Consider the following 17981-nt stretch of genomic DNA (forward strand, 5'->3'; position numbering starts at 1 on the left):
CGCGTTGCAGCTTGCACTTGTATCGTTTTGTTTTTATTCCTACTTGATGGCAAGTTGTTTTAAGAAGCGAGAACTCGAGACGAACCAAGAACTACGTTTCTTCCTCTCCGATACGCTCTCAACCCGCGAGATTTTCCTGTCCATTTATTGCGCGATATAATTGTTTGGACGCGTTATCAAAACGATCACTTATCGATGTATTTCTAAACGAAATCGTACTTGTGCTTTTTGTTGCAGGTGAGTCCAATCGCTTTGCCGAGTATCAGGAAACCCCTGTGACTATGGGCTTCACGCATCGTCCAGCCCGCAAGAACGCAGGTACGACAATACGACGTATCCCTCCGTTGAAGGTTATCGTTTGTTTTACGTAAAGTTTATTTTTATCGCTGTTTGGATCTGCACATAGCCAGTTTCATAGTCCGCTTTACGCGTGCGCTGCGGAATTGCATAAATTCATGGTCGCGGCAATCGTAAAGTTCATTCGTGGAACAAACTGCTTCGCAGTGACGCTTCTCGGTATTTTCGTTTCCTTGGCACATTTTTCAAACGATTGTATATTTCCCATTTCTCCGCCCATAAGTGCGGAAATGTATATATTTATGTGTCCACGAGGAGCAAAAATTATTTCATAATTTCACACAGCGAGAAATAATACATAAAAATGATAGAAATACAAAATGAAATGCGCGAAAGACAGGTGCGTATCTGTAAAAGCTCGCTTTCTTCCGGATCTTTCCCGGTATGCGCATTAAACTAGACTCTGGACGAACGCCCCGTTTACAACGTGCATTTTCATGAATTACAGTCACGTACGTGCTGTTTAGTTGAAACGAGCCATAGAGCACATTGAAGTTCGAAACACGAACACGTTTCGCCGAACATCCCTTATCGCTGGGGAATTGCTCACGGAATCGGGACGGTGCGAATCGCGAAGTCCGAAGACGGCGAAGTCGAAGTATAGTGATTCGTGCTTTTTGCTCCTTGGGTGAGCTTTACGACTTCAGAAACGCACGGTAATAACGGTAGTCCGCGCACTACCGGTCAAGCTTTGCTTCGTTTTTCGTCGCGCCGAAATTATAACCGCGCCCCGACTCGACCGAAAGTACGCCGCGGCACGGGAAATAGCGCCATTAAATTTGACTGCAGTCGCGTCTGTATGACTCCTGCGTTTCCTGCCGTATCGTTTCGAACTTGTGCTTGCTGCATCCGCGCGGAAATTCCACCAATTTCTCCGAACGTGTTCCTCGTGACTGTTTTTTTTTCTTTCTTTTGGAAAGCTGATCTCTCTGACGTATATCATGCGAACGAAAATTCTGTAAAATTCTTAAAATTCCATTTACTTGTTTATTTGTTTCTTGGGAATATGCTTTTTGGATCTTTTGTCGTAAAAAAGAACAGATACCGTTACACAGACATTGATAGAGACTATTTTTACGCACGTCTTGTGAAACGTAATGGAAGTCGCATGCGTGTTTGCACCATTACAAGCTCGAGAATGGTGTCGTACTTCGCGTTAGGCCGAAACGAGAGAGAGATATTGACATGTCCCTCGTTATTCTTTGACGTACCTCGCGATACGGATGGAGGGATACATATTACATGGCTGCAACCGAGACACCCGTTGAGATTTCGCTTCGTCGGAGAACAACGGTTGTCTTTCTTGTGATGGCAGAGGCATGAGGAGAAACTCGAATGGTTATTGAAGGAAATAAGGTCACCGAAAGAAAATTGCAGACTGTCACGTGAAGCATTTCTCATGCTTTGATTCTTCGTTGGGAATTTTTGAAATACAAATATAAAAATAACAATCTGTACTGAGATTTTCATTTGGCACTTAATGTTTGAGTATTTGCATCTGCGAACAATATAATACATCAAATACGAATATTCAATCATTATAATCACATCTGTTATGAAGATAAAAAGTTGCCGACATTTTAAAAGTTAGCTGTTAATTTGAGATGTTTATTTTATATTTTTTTGTAGTTATTCTCTAATCTCAAGCGATTGAAATCGTAGTGTCAAAGTCGAGAGGCGATTAAGAATATTTACAAATTAGGACAATATCAAGATTATATGTCACTAAATGGTACTCCCGTCACTTTTGAGAAGATATGAATTAAATTTAAATCTTATCATAAATTAAAAAGATATAATACAATTAGAACCACACAAATGTTCGAATAAAATAAATTTTATGCATTCAGCTTAACACATATATTACTAATTCATTGATTTATTTTCACGATAAGATTACGTTGTAACTAATTGGGACACCTTATTTTTCCTAACATATGCATTTTCCCTGCGTATTCGATATTTTTTGCGCAAACTTATCGTTCTGTAGTTAAATTCGCGGCTCATCTTCGGAGAGCCGAAGCCGTGCAGGAAGATAGATCGTTAAGTTAAATAGGCACGCAAAAGGGAAACGTTCGCGGAACGAGCCGCAATTGCTACTTCCCCGACGAACGATTTTCATGAATATTCATTTCGCATCCTCTTATGAGCCTCATAAACACGGTTAACGCTCTTGTGCGAAATGTGAATTTATACTTTCGTTTCCACAGCTGTGGCTGTGCACTTTCTTAATTAACGAAATTCGGTTATCCTCAGGAAAGAAAACGGAATATGTTTCGCAAATTGCCTTCGTTGTATCATTAGTGTTCTTCAGCGGCTTGATCGATCGTTATTAATTTTATAATCAACCTAATTCTCGTTCGGGAAACCAGGATTGATTAACATTCGCACAGATCGGGCAAATTGAATTTGTAACTGTCTTATCTCTGTTAACAATGGATGGGTTTAATGGGTTAAAGATAAATTAGTAGAGAAGTTAGCGTCCCGTTGCAACGTGCGGCGGTAATTTCAGGCGTCTCTCTCGACTGTTATGTCAATGTGCTTCTCTTGGTTGCCGTTCTATGATACGCCGAAACCCGCTGATAATAACGACCTCGCTCGTTGACCTGCTTGAGCGCCAAGAATATACCACTCTGAATTTAATTATTTTGTAAATCAGTTTGTCCCTCTCGCGCATCCGAGCGCGCGCGCGCGTGAATCTGTGCGCCAATAACTCTAATTGAAAAACCGCAGTGTTCATCGATTTCAATTGCTTCGATGACATTCGCAGAAACTTGATTTGCCGTTACAATCGTTCCTTTTTTACCGTAGCTGCGTTCGTGAAAAATCGCACCGGCGCGCTTTCAGCATTGAGCGGAAGCGTCGTTTGTCGACGAGTTCGACGAATTTAAAAGTCAAAAAGGGAAAGAAACGACCGTGAGCGAGAATGAAATTGTAGGTTGCATCGGATTGTAAATTAACCCGCCCCGCTCGCGGAATTTATTTTACATCGTGTCTCATTAATCCCGTTGCTCATGGGGAAGCGATATTCTCGTGGTTATACATTCCCTGCGAATTTCTTACGACCCTACGGAGCCATCTAGGGCGGACGGGCGCATTCAAACTCGAGACTCACCGTCAGATCGCCGTCCGTCGTATTGTGGCTACGGGCGACGGGGTGCGGCTGCATCTACGTCGCCGGTACCGCAATCGCGCTGCACTGCGGCTTCCTGGAGCGGATTAGACGTCAGCGGGGTGTAAACGACGCCGCTGCCGCGCGTAAATCATAGGACGTCGTCGTCATCGCTGCCGTATCGTACGTGCGCTTCATTTTTCCGGAGCGGAGCGCATCTCTCCGAGCACGCATCACGAAAAGTTTCTTTCGCTATTTCGTCTTTCGTAGGTCTCGCGGCGACATCGTCGCAGAATTATGTCGTGTATCTCTTTCTTATTCCTCGCAACGGAACGCACGCGTAGAAACGACCGTTCCGCACAAAGCGGCTACTTGAAATTCACGTCGAAGATACCGGTTCCGCCGTTCGTCTATTGTATGCGTTATTTCGCATCCGTCATCGGTGCACCTTTGACGACGGCGGATATCCAGCCATTGGACACTCGCACTGCTCACGACTTATCGACCTGGCCGGGGCCGTCCGCTGGGCCGACAGTTAGGGTCGAGTAAGCATAGATTAGCGAATCTCTCCCCGCCGCTTTCCTAGATTATGTAGTCTCACCTGCGATATAGACGGAGAAAGAAGATTTACTTAACCGAAGTTAGCGCTAAGCTAACGTTGATACAACCGGCTCCCGGGCGGGGAATTTCATTAGATTAATCCCGGCGTTTTCTGCCCGCGTAAAATTTCTCCCGTCACAAATACCCGCGCGCGATCTGTGCGGCGATGATTATGCACGAAAGGAATTAGCGAGAACCGGCAGAGGTTTGAGGTCGCTCCTAAAGCGCACGGACACAATTCGCCCGCCGCAAGGTTCCCGCGGGTCATTTACTTCGAAACAATTTCGGTCCCGCTCGCGTGCGCCCGGGTGTCGTGTACGTCAGCGTCGGGACGCGACCCGATGCGCCGACGACCGGGCCTCGACCTGCGCCGTCGAGAAATCCGCTTTGCTTCCGTAGCACTTTCCGCCCCGGCCTTTCTTTTCCTTTTATTTGCGTCGCGTTCCTTATTTAGCAGCCGTGGAAAAACTGGAACAGGGGATTTTATCCGCGGTTTGCAGAAGAGCATCGGAAACGTGCGCACGAGATCGCTCCGCGGTTCGCGGCCGTGGAAATTCGCGGCGCGATACGCCAAGTTACTCGTATACCACACACATATGCACACACGCGCGTGAGGGAGGAATACATAAATGTATATTTAAACATATAGAAGTACAAACACACGTGTTATTTTTTTCGTTCGTTGAGGAATAAGATATAAAAGCGCGGTATCGCCGGGGCAGACGGAAATGCGACGGTATAAAGTTACTCGCGAATTAATTGTACCCGCGTGAGAGAGAAAATGTAATGTGGCGCCGGCAAGGAGACGGGCAATAGCGCATTGTCGGAACCGTGGTCGATAATTAATCGAGAAGTGGCTTAACTTCTCGATCCAGTGATTTCTACACGCAGTATCAAATTTTTAATCGGTCACATCGCAGTTTAATTAACTAGTTTCAATTATGGAGGCGCAGGGTATATTCCGCTTCTGATTGAAACCCAATTAAATTCGATTAATGGCATTCGAAATGTTACGCGGTTTCGTGTTTTGTGGGACGTTGAACCGGGGTGGACTATCGGCTCCCTGCCGAATGATATTATCGTTCGTATGCGGTCGCGCGAAATTTTGTTATTACCAGAATCCACGGGAAATTCGTGGCGCAACGGGAAAATTACTTTTGTGGACGGATCTTGTTTGCCTTTTTAATGCCGAATATAGTGTACGGCCGTAAGGAACTATCGATCGTCGATGTGTTAGTCGTAATTTTGATAAAATTTACGGCGTTCTGACATAAATTCCACGCCACCCCTCGCAGATTTCGCGTTTTTGCGGCGTGCATAAATCCCTCCCCCCGAAAGGCGAGTTTAACGTCGCGAGTGCGACACTTCGCGAGAAACGTTTCTTAGACTTTACGATCCCGAGCTTTTTATTCGTGACTTACAGCCGGGCGTGCAGGTTGATTCATTTATGAAGGCGCAAGGCGGTCGAAGGGACGTCTGAGCGTTCCGGTTCGTCCGCAACGGTCAGGAAATCGATTTCTCCAGCAGAATCTTAAATATCATTTTTTTTTGCTTCCGTTAGCGCGACGGAAGCTCGCCCCGGTGGAATTCTAAGCTCGCTTTACGTTCATTTATAATTCGTGCGACCGACCTCCGGATGGAATTATGTTTGCGAGAAAACATGAACATGTATCATCGGAATTGCATATGCGTGTGTGTACGCACATATATTTAATAAATCGTGAAATGTTTTCTGCGTTATGCGTGGCACGTAAAAATTAGAATTTTATCCCGTATTCTGTCGTCAATTACGAGAACGACAGGCTTTAGATTAAATTATATGAAGTGAGCTTTAGAGAGAAATGAGGTGGAATAAAAATCGCATTGCACGCGGTATGAAGCTTTCCCTGCGAAAATACCCGCGAATCGCATTTGCTCGCTGCACTTTCGTAACGCAAATAGCGGATTTACGTTGCGCTATGGAAAAATTTACATTAATTCTCGACATCGTCTTTTCCAGTCACGATTAAATTGTTCTCGCGACAAAGGAGAAGGAGAAACGCGAAGGAGAACGGCGCGCCGCGTAACGTTCTCTGCGATTTTAAGTATTGATCACAACTCCGTTGCCGCGCTCGTCGTAGTCATCGTTAATTAAAGTGCGGGGACTGTTACTTCATTTCGTGATCGCTGCGTCATGTCGTCGCTCGCCTTCCCCCGGAGCGGAAAGCTCCGAAAAAAATCGGAATGCGCGCGGCCGTCAGATGAGATATCGGAGTCGATCATTTTCCGTCGTAGAGCTTTAATGGATCGTTAATCGGCAGCGTGTTTCGCCGTAGTCGGATTTATCGGCGAAGTTTTTGGCGTCCATCAATGACGCAACGCGATGCGAGGGTGGAGGTGGCGGGCCGAGGGGTAGCACGGGAAAGGCAGCGCAGAGAAAGAGAAGGAAATGCTCTGAGTACCGGCACCTCTGCTGGAATGTATTGATCACGATACTGGAAATGGTCGTAACTTCCGGACGAATTGAAAATTTCTCGTCCGACGCGCATTTTTTACCACGCCGCTCTCCGCTTATCGACCCTTCATTTATTCCGTGGCGCTCGGACGTTGACTGTCGAGAAGTAATATCTTTATCATCTACGGTATATCTGGTGGAAAAAAACTTTATTAATGCTGTCCCATTTTTTTCCCTAAGTGTAATGACATCGAAGTCTTCCAATCAGAGTCATTTGTGCGAATATTCGTTGGGGACACCTTGTGTACGCGCGACCAGACAGATTTCGTTTTGTCAAGTTCACAGTGTTAGAATCGCAAAGTGACGCGGAACCGTCGATATTCTCGCGAGAAAGAAAGAGAGAGGGAGAGAGAAAGAGAGAAAGAGACTACATATATATATAAATTGTCGGGTGCTTTGAACGCGATAACTTCGTTCGCAATACGACGGATATCAATAATAATGTCACGAATCTGATCTGGCGACACGTCGGGTCAGGCTAGGCGTGAAACGACGAGGGAACTTCGCGACGCTTTTTCAAGATTTCATGGCGGGCGCATCCAATGGCGCTCAGAAGCGGCACGCTTGAGGGATGCCCTCAACTTTCTGCGGCATCTTTCATGCTCCCGCGCATCTCGCGCCTTCTTTCGCCGTACAGATCGTTGTATTCATTATTCCGCCGCTAAATCGTTTGTGAATAATGGTCGCCGTGAATCTTTCTTCGGTTGACGGGGTTTCCGTCGGAAAATTTCACTGGCGCGCCTCTCACCGTCTTTCCAGCCTGCTCGAGCGAACGGGGGGTGAAGAAAATGGAAAAAAGGAGAGGATGAAAAATATCGTTGGAAAGTGTCATCATCGAAACACAGTACTAACTGGCATCGCGGCAGGCCTTTCTTTCGCGGGATCTAAGTGGAAATCAGCAGCGAATGCGCGCTCGTAAGTGCTCCGGAAATCTCTTTGTCCTTTTCTCCGTCGAGCTTCGCCGACTTGCAGTTCGATAAAATCCCAAGGAACGAGGAAAAGCGTGAGAACGATTAATCTACTCGAGAGACGGCCGCACGATAATTCTCGTTACTCTCCGACCTTTGTTTGTATTGTGCGCGAGCGAAGTGTATCGAGTGTTTTATCCGGCTTCCTTTTGTATCTTTTACAAAGGAATCAGCCGACAATGAGGTCGACCAGTCAGTTTCATGCACGTGTTCGCGGAGTTTCGAGGAGCGAGTAACGATTGTTCAGAGCAATAAGCCGATTTTCTCTCCTTGCTTCTTCGCTACTTTGCACAATCTCGCGCGGCGAGATACCGACTATATTATATGTATCTACATTCATACACGTTAAGGTCCGTTAGATCCTTGTCAATCTCTTACACACACACACACACATACACACATTATATATATATCGAATAGTTTCCCAGAAACTATCAATAGAAAATTAACGCTCTCCTCTTTCTCTAAACGAGCGAGCTCGTGGTGGTCTAACATATCGACATATCCATCAGTTAAAACGCAACGATCATAGCGGTTAACGAGAGTAGTTCAGCGTGAAACCCGCCATAATGATTCTCTCTTCCGACGAAGAGAGAGAGAGAGAGATGATTCTGGAAAATCTACCACGAAGTTTCGATCGGTCGGCGGATTATATCTCGAAGACGAACGCGCCTCGCGCGGAGTTGTACTGTCGCGAGGCAAGTAAGGCGGTCGTGTAGGCGCAAATTCTGACACCGCGGCCGGGATGTACGAGCTCGCCTGTCTGGCAGTTACTTCGGTCATAAATTCGGCAGGAATGGGGTGTCGGTATATCGTACAGATACGGGCTTCTATCTACGTGCCTCTACCTTCCCGCCCTCCGTCTACTGAATACCCTAGAGGCCTCCACGTCCAGCGGGCGGCGCACCCCCCGACTGGAGTATCACCCTCTTCCCTTCCCCTTCCCCTCCTCCTTCTCACCACCATTTACCCTCGTACCACGGTCCGCTACGTGCATCTTGCACCTGCATCCGATCGTATCGCCGCTTTCACGCGCCCCCTCTCAATTATTTCGAGACTCCGAGGAAATCAATACTCGTAGACCACCGTACTTTCTTAATGCATACTCATCCGAACGGCGGGGCATTATTTCTTCTTCTTATTTCCCTTTATTTCGTTTTTGCTCTTTCTCTCCTCTTATCGATTCGCTGCCGATTTATAGCGGTGCGTCGGTGGCGCGATAACGGAATTTCTTATCATTTCGTTTACGGCTTCGCGTCGTAAAGCATACCGAAACGAATGAAGGAACGTGAGGTTGATTTCAGCGTTGTTGGTACTATTGAAGGTCTTTCAAGAGATTGCTACGAAATATTTCCCTCACTTTTTTTCCTTTTATTTTATTCTTTTTTTTATAAGAAACTATCCGGTTACAGCTGTTGACAAATATTCGCGAGGTGCGCGACTTATGTATTCGCGTAAGGACGAATTTAGGTGAGAAGCTACCTTATGTTCCTTTTAACAGCGTTCATAACTCGGTAGGTAAGGCGTCAGGCTGCGATACTGGAAGTCGAGGATTCGATCCCCGGTAAAACTAGCTACTTTATGTTTCTTTACGCAGTCAGGAATTTATCCGTAACATTTCAGATCTGTATTTTTTTATTGAGAGGAATAGAAATGTGAATCGCTACCCTAGATAAATTAATCTGTCTGTTGAAAATGAAAGATGTGCTTTGGGATACCGACACCTATATCGTCATATGTCATATGACAGTGTAGGTGTCAGTATATCAAAGCATGCCTCCCTTCCCCCTCTCCTCCCTTGTGCTCCTCTTTGGCGTATTTATACTCATGTCGTTCCGCTTCCAATTTAGTTGTGTCACTAAAGAGGGCTTGAAGTGGACCCGCAATGTTCATGTGCACATTTGCACATCTACGGGCGTGGAATGTTGGATTTCTGTTACCCGCGTAACACGCACGATTCAGGCTTTTTGCGCTCGCTATTAGCCAAAATCGTTTTATAATATGATTAAATATTTACGACGAATGTTTCACTCGGGTCGTAATATTTCACGATCGAGTCAGGGTAAAAATTTTGACAAGTACAACTGGTAACTCGAATTCCTTCTTAGACTCAGAGAACGTCGCGTTCGCGAAAAATTGGTCGCATGCCAGATAAGAATTACGTGAGCTTGACATTCGTCGTGGCCTACTAACTCGCGGAAACGAAGAAAGAAGCGGTTACCCAGCGGAACTTTCATCAAATCGCCGAACTCGGTCGGCGCGAAAGCTCGTAGCGCGAATCGACGTTTCGGGCCGTGCCTCGCGCCAAGATCGCGGCGGCAAAGTTGCGAAAGCGCGCCCGCGTGCTCGTTGTTTGGTAATCCGCGACTTGGCAGCCGATCCGGGTCTCGTAAATATTTTCTGCATGCGAACAATCCGCGATTTTAACGAGCGTGCGACTCGTACATACGTTGCCAAGTGTCGGGAGTCGATGCCGTTACCGCGACCGTCTCGTCCGACCGCCCTTAACTCCGGCAGTAACAATACGGCACGATCGTTAGTGCTATGTTAGTCGAATGTCGCTCGAGATGCATCGTCTTTCCGATGATACATTTTTTATCGCTAGACGACGAAATACGAGAACGACGATATTCGGTCTCTCGGTGAATGCGACAAACATTTCATAAGATACATACCGCGCATCTCCGTAAGCTTCGCCAACGGTGATATACATCTTGGTGTTACACCATCAAGGATTTACAGGAGTCGACCATTCCTCCACCACCGGCGCTGCTATCCAACTCTTGGCAGCTTCCGCGATCCTTCAGGGTCGCTTTCGACTATCTCGTACCGAACGATTCACCCACCACGTATCCACCCACACCTGCGTCTTTTTCTCCCCCGCGCGCGCACCTTCTTCTTCCTGTCTTCCCGCCGGCTAGGATGCTCATCTCGTGGGCGGATCGATGCTGGGAGTCGGCTTTACGCCGCCGGAGCTTCGGACTTCGACTCTCGAGGATTTCATTGAAGAATTTCGAAGGAGAGTCAACGTTCCCGGGGCCAGACGCCGCGACAACGACGGCGACGAAGAGGTAGCTCATGGGATTCGAGGGCGACGACCCGGAGGCACAACGACGAGCCCTCGTGTCTCTTCGAGGGAAAAAGATATTTATTGGGCCGGTCCGGGGAAAACGGCGAGGAAGTGGCAGGAAATGAAGATGCTGGAAGGGCGTTTGCTCGGCAAACCGGCTTGCCGAAGGGCGAAAGGGCCGCGGAGTCGCGGGGAGGGGAACGTGGTAGACGGATAACTGCACTCGGCGCACGAAAAAATATTACGGCGATGTCCCCGCGGCAGTGGCGAAAATTTCTCGTCGTTCCTCACGGATTTTCCGCTAAGAGCTAAGACGTTAGTTAGATGCATGCGGCGAAACATGGTTTAAACGAATATTTGACGCGCGTTTGAGGTAAGTCGAGGTGTGCCGGAAACACGTTAAATGCGCGACTCAGGCACGATCGTTGGAATGTGAACCGAGGGTCGAGCGAATACTCGGTAAAGATGGGTTTTTAGACCTTAACGAGCGGGAATCGCGAAAAATAAGGAACCTAATCCGAGGATGAAGCAGAAGGTACACGTATATCAAGGAAAGTGTTTGTCGGGCCAACCTGTTTCCGAGGAAAAATTAGGAGGGATAAACGATGTCGCACGAAGGACCAAAAACACGTGGAATTGTAAGGACGAAGTAAGACGAGAAGGAAGCGAGAGTGCGAAAGGTCGGAGGGCAATTTACGGCGTGCCAATCGCTTAGCGCCCGTGTAAACTGCAGCCTCAGCAGTGTTCGGTAGTCGTTGTGACATTATGGCGAGTCATATTTTCTTCGGTCAGTACGGTTGAAGATAGTACATCGATTCTACATTGCTTAACACGCACATCATACATGCAGTTTTCTCTCTCTCTCTCTCTTTTTTCCATTCGATTAAAATCCACATATTTTATACAGGACACACGATTAAATTGGCAATTATCGTTCAGGTGAGCATTTTATACGAACAGTCTTCAACGTCGCGCTTAATTTCTATCGTCAAATAATTTCGAGTATCATCAGCGAGACAAGCCGCGCCGTCGTTCTCGCCACATCGGTCACGTACAAACATATTGCAGCTGCGACTACGAGCGCACGTCGCCGCGCACGTGACGATGCAATATTTAAAAAATTTGACCCAGAGATCCCGGTTCCCTCTGGATTTGCCACAGCCCGTCACATTCTAATTTTTCGTAAAAGATTTCCCGGGGGGAATTTTCGAAAACGCCCGGAAAATATTGCTCATATCAGCAAGTTATTTTACCGAGTCGAAGGATCAGGTTACATCATACTGTCCGCGAAAAGAACGGAGTCGTCGATGATTTCTTGTGCCGTAGATCGTGAATAAATGTATGCTAGAATACTATTGCTTCTGCTGATGCTTTACTGAATTAATAGAAAATTCGCAATACCGCGCCCGCTCTCTTTGAGGAAAGCCAGAATATCAAGAAGTGGAATATTACTCGATCGCTGACGAGACCCGTTTGCCGATCACGTTTGCCAAACATAATCATTTCGGATCGGTAGCAGGGCTTATCCAGGCAATGAGAAACGATCTTCCGGTCGTATGAAAAAGGATACCTTCCGTCGCTGATTCGAAACTTCGCAATTTTGACGTACCTTGAGGGTAGAAAATATCTCCCGGTAGCCGCACGCGCGGTGAAACTCGAAACTGCTCCGGCGCGACGTCGGGGATATTTTCCGTATACTTTCAGGTAGTTTCTCAGCCTGCGATTTAATGATTTAGAGCATGTTTGCGCTCTCGCTCCTCGCACATTAAAGCTTAGGTCGGGATTAAACTACTTTTTTAATCGCTGCGCGGAATATCAACTGTACATTTCCGATATTTTTAATTGGATCATCGAGAAAAATGATTTCGCGAAGCACTTTTTCTTATCGTGTTTTAAAGGGATGTCATAGTCGTTGACGAACTTGATAAGCGTTGATAACATAAAAGCGATACTTAAAATGATATGTCATATAAACACGTTCACGCTACTCTTTTTGTATTTTGTGCATATGTATATATCTTACGTAAATGTGAGTACGATGTATACGAGAAAATGTATAACAATTTTTCGCCAACTTTTCATATCTTAGATCTCTAAATTCGATTGAAAAGATATAAAGATATAAAGATGTTCTTTGAAAGTTTCCTGATTAGAACATTGACGCATTCGATACATATAAGCTATAGGATTTCTGTATCACGTAATTATTTGCGCTAATTGATAACTAAAAATGTCAATTTTAAAATTTTTGATCGTCACGTATTGAGTAATGTTTCAATTCGTTTTCGCGTACTTGCACTATACTTTCACTCTAAAAGAATTTCTAATTTTGTACAACCAATGAGAGACGTAAACTTTGCAGAAAAAAAGCAGTATTCTGTCGGTAAAATTCTCAAGTATGACATCCCTTTAACCCTTTGCACTCCAGCCTAGTAATGCATAGAGGCTATTAGTTCCAAGTACATACCTATGATGTAGAAGAAAAATAGAGTCGTTTCAATAAAACAAAATTTTTATTTCTTAGCTATTTTATAACAAAACATATTCTAACTTATATTATAAAAGAAAAACATAAATTTTAGGACTTAAAATTTCTTAAAGTGCCGAGGCAGCAAAACAACCATGTCGCCGCTACGGCGACAGCGGAGTGCAAAGGGTTAATATTGGTTAAAAACTTTTTGTCTCAAGCGTCAAGATGTATGGAATGGTAGATAGTGCGTATATGTGCCATTTAAATGAACGATAAAAAATTATGTATCTAGAATTAAAAACTTTCGCCGGAAATTATGTTATACAAACATTTTAATCACTTGCGTTAGTATGGATTGCGCGAGGTAACGCGATATCAAGCGAGTGCATGGAAAACACATGGAAGCTTTCGACGGCTCTCTGCGCGTTAGAGTACCGTTCACCCGAATTTTTATCCCACGATAAATCGATAATGACCGAATCATCGGTAACGGAACGAGTCAGGTGTGCGAAATATCGCGCGCGAAATTCCCGGGAATTAAAGTTAAACTGTATTGATTATTCAGCCATGTTAATTGCCGCGACGTATTATTGACCGTACAAATAGCCATCCCGCGTATCCGAGCAATTAACTGACGCGTTAACAGATTCACGCGATAAACAGCGAATGTCGCTGCGCGCGATTGTGTGGTAGTGACTGTCTCGCGAAATATGTGAAAATTACGGTGATCGAATGTATATGATGTGATTTCTGCAATTAATGCGATCTCACCCTTCGCCGCCTTTCCTTCCTCGTTCCGTCCTTTTTTCGCATTAACGATAAGTACGTGAGAGAAAATATGCAATTAACTCAATCGTCTTTCCTTGCTCTGAGATTTTCCGCGAGAAATTGTGCGGAGTGCGCGAAGATTTTCCAACGATTTTTGTCGCAGCGCAGTATGAAGAATTTCAACCGGGTCTTTAGGGAGAAATTCAATTAAAGCGATACGGCGACACACAGGTACACCCTGTTCTTTCCTCGGGCTACTATGTATACGCAGAGAACTTGCGTTTGCTCTCGCGGACCTCTCGCGTACTTCTGGCAGAATTTGCAGCTACTAGAATGGTCCGGGAGAATGCCGAGGCGCTCGAGCGTAACATTTTATTCATCAGATCCAATCTCGAAAGCACGGCCCTTTCTTCGCGAAGACTATAAATGCTCTTTAGCGACGGTTAAAGCGCCCCGGCATTCTTGAAACTCTATAGTCTCTTAATGCGCGTAGGACCCGCCGAACGACGTGAAACCGTCGTTGTTCGAGCACGTGCAATAATAACGGCAAGCACTCGACTCTCATCCTATGTTTCTCACGGCAGGAACTCGTTGGTTTCGTCCGATCGGTCCCGCGCCTTTTCCGCTTACTATTGTTTCTCGCCAGCTGTCGACTCGTTGCCGAACATCTTTCAGCGCGAGCAGAATTGTTTCGTACTTTCCAGCGCGCATTCGCCGTTCTGACTTCGTTGAATATCATCGGCATGCGTCGTTAGCTCGAAATTCACAGACGGATATTTTCACCGCAGGTATTTCCGACGCACGTTCTGTCGATCAGAGGAATCCAGAAGATACTTCATCTTCTTTCCTCGTACGAGCATTGCATCCAGTCCTCAATCTTTTCGCCTTGAAGAATTCTCTGCTCCCTTCGAATAAAGTCGAATATCCGCATAGATGAAGTAACGGTCGTGTCGACTGTCTTTTCGCGCGTCGCCAAACATTGCTCGTCAAACCTTCAGCAGCCGGGCTTTTTCGCTTTCTTCGTGGCCAGTGTTTTACCGGACGATAACTGGACTCGAGGAATAGAGAATAGAAAGAGGCAAGCTCTCGCGGTCGGCCGCGACGCCGTCGCGATTATTTCTTCGTGTTCTACGGGCAGGCCCGGCGATATAATTCGCGCGCGGCCGCGGGCGTAACTGCGGATTCGCTTTATCGCGCCTAGCTAAATCCTCTCCTGGGAAGATTCGGTGAGATTTCTACAAGGAGATAGATAAGTTCGCGAATCCCCGAAGTGGAGAAGCCGTGGGATAAACTCGGGGTAAACCGGTCACGTTTTTCACAAAGCTCTCCCCTCGTGCCTTTGCGCCCGGTCTTGTCTCGTTTATGACACTTATCCGCCCTTTTATTCACTGCCGTTGTGCATCGAATACGATCCTTTAATCGGTTTAGTAAGGCTATATTGCGCCACGCAACGTTGCACATATCCGGTTGTACGCGCCGGTGCACTCGTTCTGTGTATGTACGTTTTTTAATCTAGCTGCGCATTTTTCTTCGTAAAATCTTCTCCTTCCGGCATTTTCCTTCCGGCAGGCAGAGCGCTGTACCGTATTATCTCTTTCGGGCAATCTCCTTACATCTTGAAAATTACGAGCGGTTGCAAATTTTTTTTACAAGAATTACGCTTCCATCGAAATATGTAAATATATGTATATATACATGTGTATGTGTAATACACATATATATATATATATATATATATAATATATATACGAGAGACTAAACGAAAATTGAGATGCCACACCTCGCCATAGATGTCGTCCGAAGTGGCTCTTTTAAAAGCAAAGTTGCATAAAGTAACGGATTAAGGTGAGTTTCTCGAAGTGAAACTCGCGTCGCGGGTCTCTACGTATAATCATTGTAAAGCGCTGAAACTTATCGCGAGACTCAACGTTTCTGTTCCGTTATTTGCGAATGTAAAGAGAGACGCAGGGAGAGATTTTCCAGATTTTACGAAGAATACGTACAAAGGCATATTTACACGTTGCGACACTTTCACTGGAATAAGTGGATATTTGCTTTCCTCTTCTCCTTTCTCTGTAGAAATCGTTCATCTACGCGATTGCGTGACAGCACACTACCGCACTGAAGGAAATTCTAGTTATCTCGACCCCAACTATACCCTTTTTAACTGTACTCTTTTTTTAAACCACAAAAATAGTAATATGCATGTAAAGTTATTATCATTAATAATATAATAACACTTATTAGAAAAATGGTTCTGATTAGAATTCTTTCACTATGATGATTATAGTTACAAATACCAAACATTTTTTTCTCGGTGCGCCGAAAATGTTCGTGTGGACTTCTTTCCCGCCGTTTTGAAATATTGATGCGTTTGCTTATGGAAAATACTACATCCGTTATAAGCGCGTTACTTCTCAAATATTTATGTGCGGCAACGCGCGGAAAGCCGTATTTCCCCTCGCGCCGTGCGCACTCCTTTGAATTCTGGAGAGGAAGTGGACGCGTTTCCTGCATCGGGCGGAGTAAACTGTAGCCCCAAGGGTTCCGTGATTTGATGCTCGGACCGAAAGTTAAACGTGACTCCGCAACACGTGCGGATGCATGTGAAGCATGAACATTTACGACACGCCGTTGCGATGAAACTGCTCGCCCTTCGGCTTCCTCCGCTTTTATTATTTTTGCGAACTTTACGGCGCGCGGAGTAGTTTAATCTGTAAATCCGTTTATTCTGCATTCTATTTCATTTTCCATACCTCATACGTATTTAATGTAAATTTAATATAAATAACCGGCACTTCTCTCTCTTCCTCTTGCCCCGAGTGCATCGAGAAGTATTATTATTCCACTGTATTTCCCACTGTGCGTCCCACGCAGATTTGATTGCTCCGATATCGACGACTGAAAAAACAGTGACGCTTCAGCAACGTGCGTCGCAGAAATATCGGAAAGAACGAGTTTCGCAAAAATGTAAATTTCTAACACCACAATTTTGTCCGTGCGTCTCCCGCTGAGCGTCTATATATGAGTGCGGACACTTGTTCGCCGCCATCCGATGTTGGACGCGGACAATGCTTCGCGTGTGAATCCAACAGCTGCGTATTAATTATTAACTTCGGTGCGCGCGCATGCATGCGCACGGCCTTTGATCAGTCTTGCTCGAATTTATTTATTTCGACTGCGAAGTATATTGGATGACTATTTAATTTTCTTCGAGGTCATCAGGATATTGCGAATAGACGTGCGCCTCAAAGACGCTGCGTCGCAGCGGAATTACCTTGTGTTAACCAAGTGCTCGAGAGTTCTAGAGGCGAGTAAAGCTCTCGAGGGACGAGTGGTGAACCTTGGCGTCTCCTTAGACTCCATCTGCGAGGCAACGCGGTCGCCCCTGCGAGTTCAAAGCCCGCAAAAGCTCTCTCTCTCTCTCTCTCTCTCTCTCTCTTTCTCCCCCCCCCCCTCCTCACCCCTCCCCCTCTCTCTCTCTCTCTCCCTGTCTGACCCTCCATNTAACTCGTTACCGGATTCTCGAGACGTTTAAATGCCTCTCGACAAACACACTATCGCATCCAAAACAAATTTCTCCGGGAGAATGTGTTTTATCATCGAGTGCTTAATTTTTAGGGATGACTAATTTTTCCCTTCTACATTTCAGTCTCGTTAATGATTTAAGACTCGTTAGTTTATGAATACTTGGATAAAAAATGCAGTTTAATATCTCGATCTTACATGAATGTAATAGAAAAGTAACCTTATATAAAAATCTGATATATTTAACAAGAAACCTTTTATACAAATATATAAAAAGTAAAATGTACTTTCATCACGTTCACCGTCGGGTGTAAGCCGCTTTCTCTTACCGAATTCATTCGCGATTCACGATTCGTTATCTGTCGTCGCAGATTCATACTGCTAACGAGGCCTGCTTGTCGTTTCATCGCATCTCGAATTCACCTCGACATTTTGGGGGGGGGGAGGATACTTTCTCGGGAGGCCGCGTAATCTGGAGAGTGTTCGGGATCAACTCCCGCGGGAGGACCGGCCGTATTTCATTTCGCCGCGGCGACGCGCGATCGCGAATGCGCGCGAAGGAAGTCGAGGGATAAAGAGAACGAGGGAAGTCGCGATACGGCCAAAAGGGATAT

The 17981-nt window shown here is 45.6% G+C and overlaps 1 protein-coding gene across 4 annotated transcripts in view; it reads left to right on the top strand.

The window, feature by feature from the left end:
• Positions 1-17981, top strand: part of LOC106741986 (disks large 1 tumor suppressor protein) — a 541974-nt gene that overhangs the window by 17479 nt on the left and 506514 nt on the right. For 3 of the 4 annotated variants that reach the window (XM_014614501.1, XM_014614497.1, XM_014614503.1), the window contains exon 2: positions 238-318. The exons of the other annotated variant lie outside the window; for it this stretch is intronic. In XM_014614501.1, coding sequence (XP_014469987.1) covers positions 238-318 — 81 coding nt within the window. The remainder of the gene's footprint in view (positions 1-237; positions 319-17981) is intronic. 4 annotated transcript variants of the gene reach the window in all.

The sequence above is a fragment of the Dinoponera quadriceps genome, unplaced genomic scaffold, assembly GCF_001313825.1.
Source record: "Dinoponera quadriceps isolate SergipeBrazil2010 unplaced genomic scaffold, ASM131382v1 scaffold696, whole genome shotgun sequence".
NCBI lineage: Eukaryota > Metazoa > Arthropoda > Insecta > Hymenoptera > Formicidae > Dinoponera > Dinoponera quadriceps.